The sequence below is a fragment of the Papaver somniferum genome, unplaced genomic scaffold (assembly GCF_003573695.1).
Source record: "Papaver somniferum cultivar HN1 unplaced genomic scaffold, ASM357369v1 unplaced-scaffold_119, whole genome shotgun sequence".
In the NCBI taxonomy this organism is placed as follows: domain Eukaryota; kingdom Viridiplantae; phylum Streptophyta; class Magnoliopsida; order Ranunculales; family Papaveraceae; genus Papaver; species Papaver somniferum.
This window is the reverse complement of record NW_020620936.1, coordinates 4,524,286-4,545,959: the sequence shown is the minus strand read 5'-3', so window position 1 is coordinate 4,545,959 and position 21,674 is coordinate 4,524,286. Positions and strand designations below refer to the sequence as shown.

Below are 21,674 nucleotides of genomic sequence, written 5' to 3'. Positions count from 1 at the left end.
CTCCTCAGTTTTCAACCAAGATTTTAAGGTTTATCAGCTCTTAAAGGTCGTTTTTTTTCCAGAGCGCTCTTAGAGCGTTGTCAAGGGTAGTTCATATATACTAGAAAAATGTCCTATTTGAAACCAATGACCCGTGATTAGTAAAAAAACTAAGGAGGTATCTACTTTGATGGGAAATGGTGTTTATATTTTAGGCAAATTCAATAATGTGCTATCGAAAAGCCAGTTTTACCGATTTTAATAGTAATTGTGCCAAATGTTGAGCTTACAGCACTTTGAGTTTCGTAAATAACTCAAGAAGATAGTATTTGGATGGGAAAAGGCCAACGATTTCATTAAGTCACATGGTCCTGAGTTTTCAACCAAGATTTTAAGGTTTATCATCTCTTAAAGGTCGTTTTCTAGTTCCAGAGCGCTCTCAGAGCGCTTTCAAGGGTAGTTCATATATACTAGGAAAATATCCTGTTTCAAACCAATAACCCATTATTAGTAAAAAAAAACTAAGGAGGGATCTACTTTGATTGGAAATGGTGTTTATATTTTAGGCAAATTCCATAATCTGCTATCGAAAAGCCAGTTTTCCCGATTTTAATAGTAATTATGCCAGATGTTGAGCGTAACAGCACTTTGAGTTTCGTAAACAACTCAAGAAGAGAGTATTTGGATGGGAAAAGGGCCAACGGTGTTAGTACGTCACATGGTCCTCAGTTTTCAACCAAGATTTTAAGGTTTATCAGCTCTTAAAGGTCGTTTTTTTTCCCAGAGCGCTCTTAGAGCGTTGTCAAGGGTAGTTCATATATACTAGAAAAATGTCCTATTTGAAACCAATGACCCGTGATTAGTAAAAAAACTAAGGAGGGATCTACTTTGATTGGAAAGGTGTTTAAGTCATCTGGGTTTAACATACACTATCCCAAGTGAAAGACATTTCCTGTCGGAAAATCAGAATAAATCAGAATTTAACACTATTGTTTTTAACTGAATAGAAGCAAGGGGTGGGGTGATAGTCTACAGATGAAATACCCACTTAAGCATTAGAAAACTTAACACTAACTCACTAAGACAAAAGTGCAGGTTATGTGGACCAATTAGGTACTTAACAAGACTCTTACTCTTACACATTTGACATTTAATTTTCCTAGAAAACACGACCCCAACATTGAATTCACAGTGCTAGAATTCACAGAGTCTTCTTACTCTTACACATTTGACATTTGACAATTATAATCCTCTATCACCATTGTGTAAAAAGATCAGCGACAATATATGTGAGAGCCTACGCATTGTATCAGAAGTCTTCTGCATCAGAACAATCAGAAGTCTTCTTGGATCTTCATCTCCTACATAGAAGAGTGCTATTACATGGAGTTCTCTCACTGTGAACGTTTTATTATTTCAAGGGGTTCCTGAAGGAGATGAAGAATCTTAAAGTTTCTGAACCAAGACTTTGTCCATTTATCATTTTATAGTTGATGGGTCCCCCTTCCCTTTGTTGGTAAAAAATGGAATGTACGAGTTTAGTTTAACAAGGGCAGAAGCTGGTTCCATAAGTGTCTTGAACATGATCTTTCAAAAGAATGCATGATCAAAAATGTGGTATCTATCACTTTCATATGAATGCATTGTCAAAAAATGTGGTATCTATCAGTTTAATCGAGTATTTTACTTAAGTATTACCCTTGTTAATGGATGGAAATTTTTTAAAACAGGGAGCAAAATTATGATGAGTGATGATGGATCAGAAGTGCAAGAGTTAAGCGTTTTTAAGAGAGAATGATCATCTGTTGTACTTCTGAGAGAAAGATTATTTTCTTCATTTCATCCAACATGTCTAAATTCGTTCGATGATCCAAAAAATGTAAACTAACATTGTAACTAATACCATGATATGCTTCGGTTTTAAGGTTTACCTCAGCGAGCTTTCCTTCTTCAATTGCCAACGATTACTTTACGCTTTCGCTTTGTCTTTGGCTTTTTGATATGCCATTTCTCCCAGTTGCTCCTTAACTGCCCAGGATTTCGGTTTGGGTGGAAACCTCCCAAAGACAGTATTTTGGCCCAAGGTGTCTTCCCGTTTTTTCTCATCATTTGGACACGTTCCTACAACACAAAAATTGATTGAGCGACACTATAAACTTATTTATAAGAAAATTGAAAATATAAATATAAAACTATCCGTACGTCCAATATTCTGATCTCAGATTGTTCCCACACATTGCGTGATCTTTTTTTACCCTGCAAGAATTTAAATTAGAGATTGACAATCAGAAAGTTAACCATGACTAATGAAAGTCAAATTTTATCAGTGCAAATACAAGATAAATCATACCTTATGCTCATTTTTATCCGTATTTTCATTCCTCTTGACTGTTTCATTCATTCCCATCACATCATCACTCTCATCATCGACATGAGATAGTGCGGTAGGTTGATTGAGGATTTTACTGGCATTCCAATTTGTTGAATATCCTCTGTTGGAGTCTGCTGCTGGAGAAGCATTTGATTTCAAATGACGAGGTTCATCCTATTTACTGGAAAAATAAAAATAAGAATAGCATTATATATTTGAAGTTGCAAAGAGTGTAAAATGGGTTTTCAAAAGCAAAGGAATACCTTTAGCTTGCGATTCTCTTCTCGCAAGGCATCCACCAATTTATTCTGTTGACAGAAAAAAATAACAGTAACTAGTAAGAATAGCATTATATACTTGGAATTGCAAAAAGGGTAAAAGAAGTACATGTAGCTGTCATTTTTCTTCTCGCAAAGCAGTCAGGAAAAAATTATAGTAACTCGTAAGAATAACATCCATGACTTTCCTTTCTTTGATAATAATTCAATTTGAATAATCAATTTATCTTTTTCAACCTGAGATAGCAGCCTATATTAGTATAATCGAAACAAGTAAAAACAAATAAAAGTTTCATCCAAAATGATAACAGAAACCTGAGCATCAAAAACACGTTGTTCCAGGTGTTTCCATGCTACTTGACGGTCATGAAGCTCACAATGTTATTCAGCATTACTTGCTTCGAGAACTGAAATTTTATGCCTAAGAATCTGAGGGAAACGAATATTTGAACTGAGTGATATTATTAGTTTAAATGTCTAACATCAATGATTCAAATGTCTCGTAAGTTTAATACCTGAAGCTCATCGTAAGTAGTACCGCCTTCACCACGAAAAAAAAGCAACTCAGCCTGCATCTGCTCAAGTTGGCTTCGCATCATTTGCATCTGAACTGTCATTGGGTCGCGGTTTGTCTGCATCAAGAAGAGCATTTAAAAGAAATCAAAATATTGTGCTCTGGTTTACAGTGCTTACAATTGCCTTATTCTGAATGTTTCGAGCATGATTCGCGTATCGCAAAGTGTTCAGCGTTTCTTCGGCATTTAAATCAGCCGGACTCACACAAGCTGTAATCATAATACAAAATAACAAGAATCAAAAGCTATGAATCACTCATGACCCAAACAAGTATAACTCAAGAGCTTTATAACCAGAACTTACCAATCATCACTGTCTTGTTATTTCCACCACGAGAATCCTACAAAGCAGGCGCAAAGTTAAAGAGAATGAATGATAAACTTGACTTTCACAACCACATAAAAAAGAAAACCTAAAATACGGTGTAGAAAAAGACTAAAAATAGATCCTCCTTAATTTTTTTACTAATCCCGGTTCATTGGTTTCAAACGTGATATTTTCTTGGTATATATGAACTACCCTTGAAAGCGCTCTAAAAGCGTTCTGGGACTAGAAAACGACCTTTAAGAGCTAATAAACCTTAAAATCTTGGTTGTAAACTAAGCACCATGTGATGTACTAACATTGTTGGCCCTTTTCCATCCAAATACTCTCCTCTTGAGTTGTTTACGAAACTCAAAGTGTTGTAACGCTCAACATTTGGCATAATTACTATTAAAATCGGTAAAATTGGCTTTTTGATAGCATATTATGGAATTTGCCTAAAATCTAAACACCATTTCCCATAAAAATACATCCCTCCTTAGTTTTTTTACTAATCCCGGATCATTGGTTTCAAACAGGATATTTTCCTAATATATATGAACTACCCTTGAAAGCGCTCTGGAACTAGAAAACGACATTTAAGAGCTGATAAACCTTAAAATCTTGGTTGAAAACTGAGGACCATGTGACTTACTGACATCGTTGGCCCTTTTCCCATCCAAATACTCTCGTCTTGAGTTGTTTACGAAACTCAAAGTGTTGTAACGCTCAATATTTGACATAATTACTATTGAAATCGGTAAAACTGGATTTTCGATAGCATATTATGGAATTTGCCTAAAATCTAAACATCATTTCCCATCAAAATAAATCCCTCCTTAGATTTTTTACTAATCCTGGTTCATTGGTTTCAAACAGGATATTTTCCTAGTATATATGAACTACCCTTGAAAGCGCTCTGAAAGCGCTCTGGAACTAGAAAACGACATTTAAGAGCTGATAAACCTTAAATCTTGGTTGAAAACCATCTTGTTTGAAAACTGAGGACCATGTTACGTACAGACATCGTTGGCCCTTTTGCCATCCAAATACTCTCTTCTTGAGTTGTTTACGAAACTCAAAGTGATGTAACGCTCAACATTTGGCATAATTACTATTAAAATCGGTAAAACTGGCTTTTCGATAGCATATTATTGATTTTTCCTAAAATCTAAACCCCGTTTCCCATCAAAATAGATCCCTCCACAGTTTTTTACTAATCCCGGGTCATTGGTTTCTAACAAGACATTTTCCTAGAAAATACAAAACTACCCTTGAAAGCACTTTGAAAACGCTCTGGAACTAGAAAACGACATTTAAGAGCTGATAAACCTTAAAATCTTGGTTGAAAACTGAGGACCATGTGACGTACTGACATCGTTGGTCCTTTTCCCATCCAAATACTCTCGTCTTGAGTTGTTTACGAAACTCAAAGTGCTGTAACGCTCAACATTTGGCGTAATTACTATTAAAATCGGTAAATTTGGATTTTTGATAGCATATTATGGGATTTGCCTAAAATCTAAACACCATTTCCCATCAAAATAGATCCCTCCTTAGTATTTTTACTAATCCCGGGTCATTGGTTTCAAACAGGATATTTTCCTAGTATATACGAACTACCCTTGAAAGCCCTCTGGAACTAAAAAACGACCTTTAAGAGCTGATAAACCTTAAAATCTTGGTTGAAAACTGAGGACCGTGTGATGTACTAACATCGTTGGCCATTTTCCCATCCAAATACTCTCCTATTGAGTTGTTTACGAAACTCAAAGTTCGGTAAAGCTCAACATTTGGCATAATTACTATTAAAATCGGTAAAACTGGCTTTTCGATAGCATATTATGGAATTAGGCTAAAATATAAACACCATTTCCCATCAAAATAGATCCCTCAGTTTTTTTACTAATCCCGGTTCATTGGTTTCAAATAGGATATTTTCCTAGTATATATGAAGTACCCTTGAAAGCGCCCTGGAACTAGAAAACAACATTTAAGAGCTGATAAACCTTAAAATCTTGGTTGAAAACTGAGGACCATGTGATATACTGACATCGTTGGCCCTTTTCCCATCCAAATACTCTCTTCTTGAGTTTTTTATGAAACTCAAACGGCTGTAACGCTCAACATTTGGCATAATTACTATTAAAATCGGTAAAACTGGCTTATCGATGGCATATTATGGAATTTGCCTAAAATCTAAACCCCATTTCCCATCAAAATAGATCCCTCAACAGTTTTTTTACTAATCCCGGGTCATTAGTTTCAAACTATACATTTTCCTAGTATATATGAACTACCCTTGAAAGCGCTCTAGGACTAGAGAGATGATAGACCTTAAAATCTTGGGTGAAAACTGAGGACCATATGACGTACGAACATCGTTGTCCCTTTTCCCATCCAAATTCTCTCCTCTTGGGTTGTTTACGAACTTCAAAGTGCTGTAACGCTCAACATTTGGCATAATTACTATTAAAATCGGTAAAACTGGCTTTTCGATCGCATATTATGTAATTAGCCAAAAATCTAAACACCATTTCCCATAAAAATAGATCCCTCTTTAGTTTTTTTACTAATCCCGGTTCATTGGTTTAAAACAGGATATTTTCCTACTATATATGAAGTACCCTTGAAAGTACTCTGAAAGCGCTCTAGAACTAGAAAACGACATTTAAGAGCTGATAAACCTTAAAATCTTGGTTGAAAACTGAGGACCATGTGATGTACTGACATCGTTGGCCCTTTTCCCATCCAAATACTCTCTTCTTGAGTTGTTTACGAAACTCAAAGTGCTTTAACGCTCAACATTTGGCATTATTACTATTAAAAGCGGTAAAACTGGCTTTTCGATAGCATATTATGGAATTTGGCTAAATTCTAAACCCCATTTCCCATCAAAATAGATCCCTCCACAGTTGTTTTTACTAATTCCGGGTCATTGGTTTCAAACATAACATTTTCCTAGTATATATGAACTACCCTTGAAAGCGCTCTGAAAGCGCTCTGGGACTAGAAAACGAACTTTAAGAGCTGGTAAACCTTAAATTCATGGTTGAAAACTGAGAACCATGTGAGGTATTAACATCGTTGGCCCTTTTCCCATCTAAATACTCTCCTCTTGAGTTGTTTACGAAACTCAAAGTGCTGTAACGCTCAACATTTGGCATAATTATTATTAAAATCGGTAAAACTGGCTTTTGGATAGCATATTATGGAATTTGGCTAAATTCTAAACCCCATTTACCATCAAAATAGATCCCTCCACAGATTTTTTTACTAATCCCGGGTCATTGGTTTCAAACAGGATATTTTCCTACTATATATGAAGTACCCTTGAAAGCACTCTGAAAGCGCTCTAGAACTAGAAAACGACATTTAAGAGCTGATAAACCTTAAAATCTTGGTTGAAAACTGAGGACCATGTGACGTACTGACATCGTTGGCCCTTTTCCCATCCAAATACTCTCTTCTTGAGTTGTTTACGAAATTCAAAGTGCTTTAACGCTCAACATTTGGCATAATTACTATTAAAAGCGGTAAAACTGGCTTTTCGATAGCATATTATGGAATTTGGCTAAATTCTAAACCCCATTTACCATCAAAATAGATCCCTCCACAGTTGTTTTTACTAATTCCGGGTCATTGGTTTCAAACATAACATTTTCCTAGTATATATGAACTACCCTTGAAAGCACCCTGAAAGCGCTCTGGGACTAGAAAACGATCTTTAAGAGCTGGTAAACCTTAAATTCTTGGTTGAAAACTGAGGACCATGTGATGTACTAACATTGTTTGCCCTTTTCCGATCCAAATACTCTCGTCTTGAGTTGTTTACGAAACTCAAAGTTCTGTAAAGCTCAACATTTGGCATAATTATTATTAAAATCGGTAAAACTAGATTTTCGATAGCATATTATGGAATTTTCCTAAAATCTAAACACCATTTCCCATTAAAATATATCCCTCCTTAGTTTTTTTACTAATCCCGGGTCATTGGTTTCAAACAGGATAATTTCCTAGTATATATGAACTACCATTGAAAGCGTTCTGGAACTAAAAAATGACCTTTAAGAGCTGATAAACCTTAAAATATGGTTGAAAACTGAGGACCATGTGACGTACTAACATCGTTGGCCCTTTTCCAATCCAAATACTCTCGTCTTGAGTTGTTTATAAAACTCAAAGTGCTGTAACACTCAACATTTGGCATAATTACTATTAAAATCGGTAAAACTGGCTTTTTGATAGCATATTATGGAATTTTCCTAAAATATAACTACCATTTCCCATCAAAATCCCTCCTTAGTTTTTTTACTAATCCCGGGTGATTGGTTTCAAACAAGATATTTTCCTAGTATATATGAACTACCATTGAAAGCGCTCTGGAACTAAAAAACGACCTTTAAGAGCTGATAAACCTTAAAATCTGGTTGAAAACTGAGGACCATGTGACGTACTAAAATCGTTGGCCCTTTTCCCAACTAAATACTCTCGTCTTGAGTTGTTATGAAACTCAAAGTGCTGTAACGCTCAACATTTGGCATAATTACTATTAAAATCGGTAAAATTGGCTTTTCGATAGCATATTATGGAATTTGCCTAAAATATAAACACCATTTCCCATCAAAATAGATCCTTCCTTAGTGTTTTTACTAATCCCGGGTCATTGGTTTCAAACGGGATATTCTCCTAGTATATATGAACTACCATTGAAAGCGCGATGGAACTAAAAAACGATCTTTAAGAGCTGATAAACCTTAAAATCTGGTTGAAAAATGAGGACCATGTGACGTACTAACATCGTTGGCCCTTTTCCCATCCAAATACTCTCGTCTTGAGTTGTTTACGAAAATCAAAGTGCTGTAACGCTCAACATTTGGCATAACTACTATAAAAATCGGTAAAACTGGTTTTTCGACAGCATATTATGGAATTTTCCTAAAATCTAACTACCATTACCTATCAAAATAGATCCCTCCTTAGTTTTTTTACTAATACCGGGTCATTGGTTTCAAATAGGATATATATATTAACTACCCTTGAAAGCGCTCTGGAACTAGAAAACGACCTTTAAGATCTGATAAACCTTAAAATCTTGGTTGAAAACTGAGGACCATGTAACGTACTAACATCGTTGTCCCTTTTCCCATCCAAATACTCTCGTCTTATGTTGTTTACGAAACTCAAAGTTCTGTAAAGCTCAACATTTGGCATAATTACTATTAAAATCGGTAAAATTGGCTTTTCGATAGCATATTATGGAATTTGCCTAAAATATAAACACCATTTCCCATCAAAATAGATCCTTCCTTAGTGTTTTTACTAATCCCGGGTCATTGGTTTCCAACGGGATATTCTCCTAGTATATATGAACTACCATTGAAAGCGCGATGGAACTAAAAAACGACCTTTAAGAGCTGATAAACCTTAAAATCTGGTTGAAAAATGAGGACCATGTGACGTACTAACATCGTTGGCCCTTTTCCCATCCAAATACTCTCGTCTTGAGTTGTTTACGAAAATCAAAGTGCTGTAACGCTCAACATTTGGCATAACTACTATAAAAATCGGTAAAACTGGTTTTTCGACAGCATATTATGGAATTTTCCTAAAACTAACTACCATTACCTATCAAAATAGATCCCTCCTTAGTTTTTTTACTAATACCGGGTCATTGGTTTCAAATAGGATATATATATTAACTACCCATGAAAGCGCTCTGGAACTAGAAAACGACCTTTAAGATCTGATAAACCTTAAAATCTTGGTTGAAAACTGAGGACCATGTAACGTACTAACATCGTTGTCCCTTTTCCCATCCAAATACTCTCGTCTTATGTTGTTTACGAAACTCAAAGTTCTGTAAAGCTCAACATTTGGCATAATTACTATTAAAATCGGTAAAATTGGCTTTTCGATAGCATATTATGGAATTTGCCTAAAATATAAACACCATTTCCCATCAAAATAGATCCTTCCTTAGTGTTTTTACTAATCCCGGGTCATTGGTTTCAAACGGGATATTCTCCTAGTATATATGAACTACCATTGAAAGCGCAATGGAACTAAAAAACGACCTTTAAGAGCTGATAAACCTTAAAATCTGGTTGAAAAATGAGGACCATGTGACGTACTAACATCGTTGGCCCTTTTCCCATCCAAATACTCTCGTCTTGAGTTGTTTACGAAAATCAAAGTGCTGTAACGCTCAACATTTGGCATAACTACTATAAAAATCGGTAAAACTGGTTTTTCGACAGCATATTATGGAATTTTCCTAAAATCTAACTACCATTACCTATCAAAATAGATCCCTCCTTAGTTTTTTACTAATACCGGGTCATTGGTTTCAAATAGGATATATATATTAACTACCCTTGAAAGCGCTCTGGAACTAGAAAACGACCTTTAAGATCTGATAAACCTTAAAATCTTGGTTGAAAACTGAGGACCATGTAACGTACTAACATCGTTGTCCCTTTTCCCATCCAAATACTCTCGTCTTATGTTGTTTACGAAACTCAAAGTTCTGTAAAGCTCAACATTTGGCATAATTACTATTAAAATCGGTAAAATTGGCTTTTCGATAGCATATTATGGAATTTGCCTAAAATATAAACACCATTTCCCATCAAAATAGATCCTTCCTTAGTGTTTTTACTAATCCCGGGTCATTGGTTTCCAACGGGATATTCTCCTAGTATATATGAACTACCATTGAAAGCGCGATGGAACTAAAAAACGACCTTTAAGAGCTGATAAACCTTAAAATCTGGTTGAAAAATGAGGACCATGTGACGTACTAACATCGTTGGCCCTTTTCCCATCCAAATACTCTCGTCTTGAGTTGTTTACGAAAATCAAAGTGCTGTAACGCTCAACATTTGGCATAACTACTATAAAAATCGGTAAAACTGGTTTTTCGACAGCATATTATGGAATTTTCCTAAAACTAACTACCATTACCTATCAAAATAGATCCCTCCTTAGTTTTTTTACTAATACCGGGTCATTGGTTTCAAATAGGATATATATATTAACTACCCTTGAAAGCGCTCTGGAACTAGAAAACGACCTTTAAGATCTGATAAACCTTAAAATCTTGGTTGAAAACTGAGGACCATGTAACGTACTAACATCGTTGTCCCTTTTCCCATCCAAATACTCTCGTCTTATGTTGTTTACGAAACTCAAAGTTCTGTAAAGCTCAACATTTGGCATAATTACTATTAAAATCGGTAAAATTGGCTTTTCGATAGCATATTATGGAATTTGCCTAAAATATAAACACCATTTCCCATCAAAATAGATCCTTCCTTAGTGTTTTTACTAATCCCGGGTCATTGGTTTCAAACGGGATATTCTCCTAGTATATATGAACTACCATTGAAAGCGCAATGGAACTAAAAAACGACCTTTAAGAGCTGATAAACCTTAAAATATGGTTAAAAACTGAGTACCATGTGACGTACTAACATCGTTGGCCCTTTTCCCATCCAAATACTCTCCTCTTGAGTTGTTTACGTAACTGAAAGTGCTGTAACGCTCAACATTTGGCATAATTACTATTAAAATCGGTAAAACTGGCTTTTTGATATCATATTATGGAATTTGCATAAAATCTAACTACCATTTCCCATCAAAATAGATCCCTCCTTAGTTTTTTTACTAATCCCGGGTCATTGGTTTAAATAGGATATATATATATTAACTACCCTTGAAAGCGCTCTGGAACTAGAAAACGACCTTTAAGAGCTGATAAACCTTAAAATCTTGGTTGAAAACTAAGGACCATGTGACTACTAATATCGCTGGCCCTTTTCCAATCCAAATACTCTCCTATTGAGTTGTTTATGAAACTCAAAGTTCGGTAAAGCTCAATATTTGGCATAATTACTATTAAAATCGGTAAAACTGGCCTTTCGATAGCATATTATGGAATTTGCCTAAAATATAAACACCATTTCCCATCAAAATAGATCCCCCCTTAGTTTTTTTACTAATCCCGGGTCATTGGTTTCCAACGGGATATTCTCCTAGTATATATGAACTACCATTGAAAGCGCGATGGAACTATAAACCTTAAAATCTTGGTTGAAAACTGAGGACCATGTAACGTACTAACATCGTTGTCCCTTTTCCCATCCAAATACTCTCGTCTTATGTTGTTTACGAAACTCAAAGTTCTGTAAAGCTCAACATTTGGCATAATTACTATTAAAATCGGTAAAATTGGCTTTTCGATAGCATATTATGGAATTTGCCTAAAATATAAACACCATTTCCCATCAAAATAGATCCTTCCTTAGTGTTTTTACTAATCCCGGGTCATTGGTTTCAAACGGGATATTCTCCTAGTATATATGAACTACCATTGAAAGCGCAATGGAACTAAAAAACGACCTTTAAGAGCTGATAAACCTTAAAATATGGTTAAAAACTGAGTACCATGTGACGTACTAACATCGTTGGCCCTTTTCCCATCCAAATACTCTCCTCTTGAGTTGTTTACGTAACTGAAAGTGCTGTAACGCTCAACATTTGGCATAATTACTATTAAAATCGGTAAAACTGGCTTTTCGATATCATATTATGGAATTTGCATAAAATCTAACTACCATTTCCCATCAAAATAGATCCCTCCTTAGTTTTTTTACTAATCCCGGGTCATTGGTTTAAATAGGATATATATATATTAACTACCCTTGAAAGCGCTCTGGAACTAGAAAACGACCTTTAAGAGCTGATAAACCTTAAAATCTTGGTTGAAAACTAAGGACCATGTGACTACTAATATCGCTGGCCCTTTTCCCATCCAAATACTCTCCTATTGAGTTGTTTATGAAACTCAAAGTTCGGTAAAGCTCAATATTTGGCATAATTACTATTAAAATCGGTAAAACTGGCCTTTCGATAGCATATTATGGAATTTGCCTAAAATATAAACACCATTTCCCATCAAAATAGATCCCCCCTTAGTTTTTTTACTAATCATGGTTTCAAACATGATATTTTCCTAGTATATATGAGCTACCCTTGAAAGCGGTCTGGAACTAGAAAACGACATTTAAGAGCTGATAAACCTTAAAATCCTTGTTGGAAACTGAGGACCATGTGACGTACTGACATCCATGGCCCTTTTCCCATCCAAATACTCTCTTCTTGAGTTGTTTACGAAACTCAAAGTGTTGTAACGCTCAAGATTTGGCATAACTACTATTAAAATCGGTAAAACTGGCTTATCGATAGCATATTATGGAATTTGCCTAAAATATAAACACCATTTCCCGTCAAAGTAGATCCCTCCTTAGTTTTTTTACTAATCCCGGTTCATTGGTTTCAAACAGGATATTTTCCTAGTATATGTGAACTACCCTTGAAAACAGTCTAGAACTAGAAAACGACATTTAAGAGCTGATAAACCTTAAAATCTTGGTTGAAAACTGAGGACCATGTGACGTACTAACATCGTTGACCCTTTTCCCATCCAAATACTCTCCTCTTGAGTTGTTTACGAAACTCAAAGTCCTGTAACGCTCAACATTTGGCATAATTACTATTAAAATGAGTAAAACTGGGTTTTTGATAGCATATTATGGAATTTGCCTAAAATATAAACACCATTTCCATCAAAATAGATCCTTCCGTAGTTTTTTACTAATTCCGGGACATTGGTTTCAAACAGGATATTTTCCTGGTAAATATGAACTACCATTGAAAGCGCTCTGAAAGCGCTCTAGAACTAGAAAACGACCTTTAAGAGCTGATAAACCTTAAAATCTGGTTGAAAACTAATGACCAAGTGACGTACTAACATCGTTGTCCCTTTTCCCATCCAAATACTCTCTTCTTGAGTTGTTTACGAAACTCAAAGTGTTGTAACGCTCAACATTTGTCATAATTACTATTAAAATCGGTAAAACTGGCTTTTTGATTGCATTTTATGGAATTTGCCTAAAATATAAACACCATTTCCCATCAAAATGGATCCCTCCTTAGTTTTTTTACTAATCCCGGGTCATTTGTTTCAAACAGGATATTTTCCTAGTATATATGAACTACCATTGAAAGTGCTCTGAAAGCGCTCTGGAACTAGTAAACGACCTTTAAGAGTTGATAAACCTTAAGATCTGGTTGAAAACTGAGGACCATGTGACGTACTAACAGCTTGGCCCTTTTCCCATCCAAATACTCTCGTCTTGAGTTGTTTACGAAACTCAAAGTTCTGTAAAGCTCAACATTTGGCATAATTACTATTAAAATCGGTAAAACTGGCTTTTCGATAGCATATTATGAAATTTTCCTAAAATCTAAACACGATTTCCCATCAAAATAGATCCCTCCTTAGTTTTTTTACTAATACCGGGTCATTGGTTTCAAACAGGATATTTTCCTAGTATATATGAACTACCATTGAAAGCGCTCGGGAACAAGAAAACGACCTTTAAGAGCTGATAAACCTTAAAATCTGGTTGAAAATTTAGGACCATGTGACGTACTAACATCGTTGGGCTTTTTTCCATCCAAATACTTTCGTCTTGAGTTTTTTATGAAACTCAAAGAGTTGTAACGCTTAAAATTTGGCATAATTACTATTAAAATCGGTAAAACTGGCTTTTCGATAGCATATTATGGAATTTGCCTAAAATATAACTTCCATTTCCCATCAAAATCCCTCCTTAGAGTTTTTACTAATCCCGGGTCATTGGTTTCAAACAGGATATTTTCCTAGTATATATGAACTACCATTGAAAGCGCTCTGGAACTAAAAAACGACCTTTAAGAGCTGATAAACCTTAAAATCTGGTTGAAAAATGAGGACCATGTGACGTACTAACATCGTTGGCCCTTTTCCCATCCAAATACTCTCGTCTTGAGTTGTTTACGAAAATCAAAGTGCTGTAACGCTCAACATTTGGCATAAATACTATAAAAATCGGTAAAACTGGCTTTTCGATAGCATATTATGGAATTTGCCTAAAATATAACTACCATTTCCCATCAAAATAGATCCCTCCTTAGTTTTTTTACTAGTCCCGGGCAATTGGTTTCAAATAGGATATATATATTAACTACCCTTGACAGCACTCTGGAACTATAAAACGACCTTTAAGAGCTGATAAACCTTAAAATCTTGGTTGAAAACTGAGGACCATGTGACGTACTAACATCGTTGGCCATTTTCCCATCCAAATACTCTCTTCTTGAGTTGTTTACGAAACTCAAAGTACTGTAACGCTCAAAATTTTGCATAACTACTATTAGAATCGGTAAAACTGGCTTATCGATAGCATATTATGGAATTTGTCTAAAATATAAACACCATTTCCCATCAAAATATATCCCTCCTTAGTTTTTTTACTAATCCCGGTTCATTGGTTTCAAACAGGATATTTTCCTAGTATGTATGAGCTACCCTTGAAAGCGCTCTGAAAGCGGTTTAGAATTAGAAAACGACATTTAAAAGCTGATAAACCTTAAAATCTTGGTTGAAAACTGAGGACCATATGATGTACTAACATCGTTGCCCCTTTTCCCATCAAAATACTCTCCTTTTGAGTTGTTTACGAAACTCAAAGTTCTTTAAAGCTCAACATTTGGCATAATTACTATTAAAATCGGTAAAACTGGCCTTTCGATAGCATATTATGGAATTATCCTAAAATCTAAACACCATTTCCCATCAAAATAGATCCCTCCTTAGTTTTTTTACTGATCCCGGTTCATTGGTTTCAAACAGGATATTATTCCTAGTATATATGAAGTACCCTTGAAAGCACTCTGGAACTAGAAAACGACATTTAAGAATTGATAAGCCTTAAAATCTTGGTTGAAAACTGAGGACCATGTGACGTACTGACATCGTTGGCCCTTTTCCCATCTAAATACAATCTTCTTGAGTTGTTATCTAAGTGTCAATCTTTTTTTTTTCTTCTTTCTTTTTTTTTTATGTACACCGTTTGGTCAAATTGGTCTGGTCTTTTTTTTGTTTTTTTGTAGTAACTCAATCACACTATTTCATCCTAGCAGCAATAACAATTCGATGTTAGTGACCCACCAAATCACATAGATATAACATAAAGTTTGCAAAAATAAAAATAGAAAGTGATATGGTGATATTCCGAGATATGGTAACAACTTTCATATTATTTCTAACACTTGAATAATTCTGTCCCTTGTAGTTAATGGGTTCCTCAACTCCCGCAGCCAAGATGGTTCCATCCATTTAGATTGATAGTGTCATTCTACGTTTCGGAGTGTATAAAGCATTTTTTTTTAATCGTAAAAGGGAAAAACTAACAAGCTGAAAATTCTATATGCGAAAACATGATATATATACACAATAAGCCTTTACACTGTCCTCAATGTAAATTAAGTCATTCAAAGTAAAATTTAAGATGGGAAATTCATAACATGATATATATAAACAATAAGAAAATAAAATGCATGATAAAAAAAACTGATATTCCAACTCATAGCTATTTCTGAAAACTAGAGGATAAACACTAAACAAGCTATTTAGTTGGAATCTAATCCCAACTCAGCCAATATATATACCTCATCTTCAAGAAAAAATTCCATCTACTTAGAACGGCTAGTGTTTATTCTAAATTGTTCAAAAATTTCTAAAAGTTGGAATTTTGATATGCAAATATCCAAAATAAGAAAATAAAGATAAAAGACTTGAGAAATAAAAAGATAGAGATAGATACACAAAACCAGTGGGTTTCCTCCCATTTAGCGCTTGGTTTAAAGTCGTCAACCGACTTGCAAGACCTATTCCCCATACACCAATAACCTGAAAAGTTGAGGATCCTTCCATAGAACCTGTTTGGCAAACACTAGCTTCGCACACATATTAATATTATAAAACAGAAACGAAGCTTATTAACCGATAAAAGTTTCCCCCACACTTATTCTTGTCCACATTTGGAAGTGGATATAAAACATAGAATTCAGGAACTTTCATGGTTTCTTGTTCACAAACCTGCATAGCATGAGAATCAAATGTTTCCAATGGCGGATATCGAGAAACAAAGTCATTCAACAATGTTTTCGAAGCACATACATTCAAACCAATAAAAGATAAAGGAGAAGAAACAATATGCAAAGGGTTAGACAAACCTTGCACAATCTCTTGTATTACGGAATCCTCTTCATCCTTGAAAAACTCAAGTGAGTTATTCACCTCTTTTATATTATGGTCCTCTATCAAACCTTGCAACCATTCTTCGTCTGTTTCTGCCTTAACCAAAGTCTCGACATAAACATCATCATTACAATCCTTTACAAGCTCAATTAGGTCTTCCAAAATATTGGTCATATCGGTTTCATTCTCAACACACTCTTCTTTGTTGTAAGGCACATATGCTACTGCGGATTCAAGTCTCTCCATAAGGAACGTTTTAAGAATACGCATTGCATCATCCTCAAGCTCTACCTTTTGAATAGGTTCTTGATCATTATTAAGATCAATGCTTCAGTAAGCTGCACTAGTGTCATCATATTCCTTTTCATCTTCACCTTGATCGCAAAAAGACTCCATTGTACACTCCTCGGGGATGTCACCATAAATTGGTTCAAGCGTTGTACTTTCATAGTCATCGTCACTATCATAGTTGACATAAGATTGGCTACTACTTCCTAAAGATTGGTCTTTCGCAGAATTTTGCATGTCCTCTTTGTATTCTTCAATGCCTTGTCTTAAAATGGAAACACCTTTTTGAAGCTCTTGGAGTGATCTATCCAAATTTTGAAAATAGTGTTCCATTTGTTGGTAAAGCTCGTTCGACAAGGAAAAAGTAGAATTTACTTCAGTATTGCTAGGCCAATTATCTTCCCTTTGAATGGGTGAATGATCATAACTACGATAGGAAATTGGGCCAAACATACTATTAGCATATTCGGTCGACGAAATTGGTTCAAGGCTTGGTTGTCTAGAAACTGACTCCATGCCCACCATAAATTGTTGCATCTCATCTACTAAACTCGAAGAAATATGAATAGGAGTACAACTAGTCTCCCCTCCTTGTGGTTGCTCACTTACATACCTACCGTAAGAAGGTTGATATGTACGAGAATAACTCAAAGGGTACGCAGAATATTGACCATAACCAAAGGATTGGTTTTGATTGTATTCTCCGCAAGGGTGATAGTTGTCATAATTTTGTTGAGGTTGATAACCGTACCCATTGTTCCAATATGCTCCGTCCATAGAAATTGGTACCTGAAATGCGATTCTCAAAATAAGGTTAAAAACCAGAAATAAAAAAAAACTAAAACAAAATAAAATACAAAACAAAATAAGAAACCAAAAACAAATGACAACCGCTGCCTCCCCGGCAACTGCGCCAAAATTTGATCGCTGTTGTAGGCATCAAAAATAAATTACACTTTCTTACTACTCAAAATATAAATATAGCAAGGGCAAGAAAGGATCGTTCCCACAGAGAGGACTAGTTTGTCAAGTTGTTTCGATTTCCTATAAATAACAATGGGAGTTTTCTGATTTTTATATACTAAAATAAAATGAAAACAAAACAAAGAAATAAACAAGCAAATCAAATAGAGAAGATATTGGTTAAGGATTCATATTCATTCACAAACATGCTTTTTAATAATAACTAGAATTGATATTTAATCTCTCTTTTATCAAAGGCCCTAAGATACCTTTATTGCAAGTATATCCCGCAAATCTCCTCTTTTCATCAACAAACACATTAAAAGATGCGAATATGAATTCTATCTTAGAGAACAACTTAACGTGTAAAAGCACTAATCAAGTTTAATTCCCTAGATGCATTAAGTTCTATGAAATCAGGACAATCAAAGAAATCGAACGTGTAAAAGCACTAATCCGATTTAACAAAGGATATGACTCACTTGTGACTACTAGGATGTATCACTACAAGCAATAATCACAATTATGCTACTTGTATTCAAGGTGTATCACGTTTACGTATAATAAACCCTAAAATAGCAATAGATATGATTACGAGTTCTACCAGTTTGAACCTTGACAAAACTAACAATCAATCATACATCGCGATATTTCTAGTGAATCATAATCGATAAAATTGAGACAAAGCTAATGAACAAGAAACATGCTTGGAAATCCAACTTATTCCTTAACCAAAAGATAATTAGCTACACATGTTCATGGAGTTAATCACAAGAATAAAGAGAATAATCATGTTTCTAAACCCTAGGAAAAAAGTAGTAGTGGAAGAGATCCCATCAGAGAATAAAACTCCCATCCTTATGTAGAGAAGTTTTCTTTTTCTCTGGCCCTTAACCGAACAACTCCCATGTAAGCCCAACCAAACTGTACTAAAATAATCCTCCTAAGCAGCCCACATGTTGTTAAGCCCAATTGATATTTGGCTTGTCAGTTCTCTGGAACTGACATCCTACTTTCTTTCCTGCTCAACAGTCACTTCCTCGAACTGCTGGTCATCTCTCCTGCAGTTCCAGCTATGGCTCATCACTATTTACTCAACACCTTGCTGCATCTGCTGCTACTACAGGCAACTACATGACCACCAACACTCCATTTTAGCTTCAATTGCAATCTCTCATCCACAGATTCATGTTCTTTTACTGTCTTCACTGCCTACAAAGTCACTTCGGTATCAGCTCATCTTCATGGCTTCAACAGACCACAACATTAGCATCAGTCCTTTCCGGCATCAGAATCTCCTTTTCTGCACACAACCTCTCCTGCAGCAGCAAACACTATTTTCTTCTCCATTTGAAACTACACAACCTCGCACAGCACCAGACCACTACCAGATTTGAGCATCACCTGAAATTCCACAATCCCGTATCAAAGCAGTACCATCCATTCATTCGACTCATATACACACCCATTCAGCCACGGCAAGACCACAATTTTTCTATCTTGAACTGATTTCTTCCCTGACTCTCACAATATTCCTTCTGCTCTTGACTGCAACCCCAGTTCAAACTCCACCACAGTTTCATTATCACATGCAGCTTCATAATCCAGTCTTGCAATTGCCCGCACCTGCTCATTCATCACTCCTCCAGACTCTGTCTGCTTCATCACTATTACTGCAAATTCGTCCATCCTAAACATTCATCTATAATAGCCTCAGCTTCTCATCTGCAGCATCAGTCACTGCATTATTCCAAATTACCACCAGTTGAGCTTCCTTGTAACTCTATCTCAATGCACCTACATCTCCTCAGGCCACCAATCCATTGCAACTCCATTTGTTGTCTGCAACAGCACACAATCTCAAGCACAAAGCAAGTACCCATTGCATCACCACCTAACTCAGCTGCATCATTTCCCTGTCTTCAACTCAGCAGTACCTCCCTCTTCATCTCAGGTTCAAATGCAGCTGCAATTTCACCTGTCCTCACAATCATCTACAACATTTCAGTTCAACCTGCGCATCCACTTATTTCTCTGCCATTTCTGTTGCTTCAATAGCTCAAACCACTTGCATCCATTCATACAACCACTCAAGCCATAGTTTCACTCCTGCAATCCCATTATCTCTAGCCAACATCATAACCTTCACCAGCAATACCTACCAAACTTAAGCCAAATAAAGACTGAACCTGTGCAACACCACCATATGCATTAGCAGCTTCTTGCTCGCCTGCCATCTGAGCGGAAACATTAACTCACCTGCACTGCGAAAACTCCAATCATCCATAACTACACAGCTCCCACAGTACCCATTAGCTCTATAGCATCAGTTCCACCAGTCTTCAACTGCTCCACCAGTACTGCCTCCATCATCTTTTATCACACTGCCTTGTTCCTCTCATCTTTCCCTGTAATCTCACTACAAAAACCTTTGTAAACATCCACCAATTGTTGCACCAGCTATCACTTCATCTCGAAAACATCAGACTCTTGAATTCTTCATGTTGCTTTCAAAATCAGAGCAAACCTCCTTCAATCTTAAGTCAGTACCATCATTGAACAACATCAGCTTCTTCATCTTCTCTGTACTCAGCAGCATCGATTCACACAAACCCCCTAATTGCTCAACTGGATCTTCCCCTTTCATCGTCTTCAACAGAATCCATCAGCTCTTCTCGATCTCAATGTCTTTTATACATAGATTGAAACTTAAGCCATTCTTTTCCATGTCCTCGATCTAGACTCAACTGATGCTGCCCATTCCTCAATTTCAGAAAAAAATCAAAACCCTAACTGCAGTTTTCAATTTCAAATTACAACCTAATTCCTTCCTTGTTTCTGAGATTCAATTCAAAGACCCGTTTGATTTTAGCCTAATACGAATCCGTAGAGCTCATTTCACTGTGAACCTCATCAATCTCTCGATCTCCATTTCCATCTGAATTCTAATGGAGCTGTCATTTCTTTTCTCTCTGAGTTGGGGAATGAATGATTGAGAAATCATTCTCTCAATTCTAGGTGTTGGTAATAGCCAAAACTTCCATAGGCACCCAACATATCAATATCGACCATCCAGTACTCTTCTTGTTCTGTCCATTATGCGAAACTGACAATTCATTATTCAGCTCCTCCTTGCGCAACCTAGCCTGCTCCAAATATCACTCGCCAGTGAATTGAGCTTTTTGCTTACACGCTCCAAATGGACGTTTTCTCCTTCTCTTGCGCATAATGACTCCATTGCACCTAATACACTCAAAAGCAAACATAAGATATATAATTTACATGAAAACTCGCAAAGAAAGCATAAACAATAGATAATAATTAAGGTGTTTACAACACCTATCACGTACTGACATCGTTGGCCCTTTTCCAATCCAAATACTCTCTTCTTGATTTGTTTACGAAACAAAAAGTGCTGTGACGCTCAACATTTGGCATAATTACTATTAAAATCGGTAAAACTGGCTTTTCGATAGCATATTTTGGAATTTGCCAAAAATATAAACACCATTTCCCATCAAAATAGATCTTTCCTTAGTTTTTTTTACTAATCCCGAATCATTGGTTTCAAACAGGATATTTTCCTCGTATATATCGAACTACCCTTGAAAGCTCTCTAGAACTAGAAAATGACCTTTAAGAGTTGATAAACCTTAAAATCTTGGTTGAAAACTGAGGACCATGTGACGTACTAACATCGTTGGCCCTTTTCCCATCCAAATACTCTCCTATTGAGTTGTTTACGAAACTCAAAGTTCTGTAAAGA

At 35.8% G+C, this 21,674-nt stretch overlaps 1 protein-coding gene across 1 annotated transcript; it reads right to left on the bottom strand.

Annotated features, from left to right (window-relative positions):
* Positions 1-1,929: 1,929 nt before the first annotated feature.
* LOC113330825 (kinesin-like protein KIF1C) lies at positions 1,930-20,145 on the bottom strand. Its single transcript, XM_026577631.1, has 13 exons — positions 20,044-20,145; positions 19,846-19,902; positions 19,710-19,750; positions 19,481-19,598; positions 19,274-19,312; positions 19,010-19,120; positions 3,508-3,544; positions 3,322-3,413; positions 3,144-3,260; positions 2,614-2,658; positions 2,330-2,524; positions 2,182-2,235; positions 1,930-2,100 (listed from the first exon to the last, which is right to left on the bottom strand). Exons 1-13 carry the CDS (start codon positions 20,143-20,145, stop codon positions 1,930-1,932), a joined length of 1,179 nt encoding a protein of 392 aa, XP_026433416.1.
* Between the last annotated feature and the right edge of the window lie 1,529 nt (positions 20,146-21,674).

Excerpts from the sequence above, each read along its gene's own strand:
- LOC113330825 (XM_026577631.1), bottom strand. The coding sequence starts at position 20,145 with ATGGCAGGCGAGCAAGAAGCTGCTAATGCATATGGTGGTGTTGCACAG. Across the intron at positions 19,599-19,709 it reads GATTGGTGGCCTGAGGAGAT|GATGGACGAATTTGCAGTAA; the intron begins GTAGGTGCATTG and ends ATGAATGTTTAG. Across the intron at positions 2,101-2,181 it reads CTGAGATCAGAATATTGGAC|GAACGTGTCCAAATGATGAG; the intron begins GTACGGATAGTT and ends TTTGTGTTGTAG.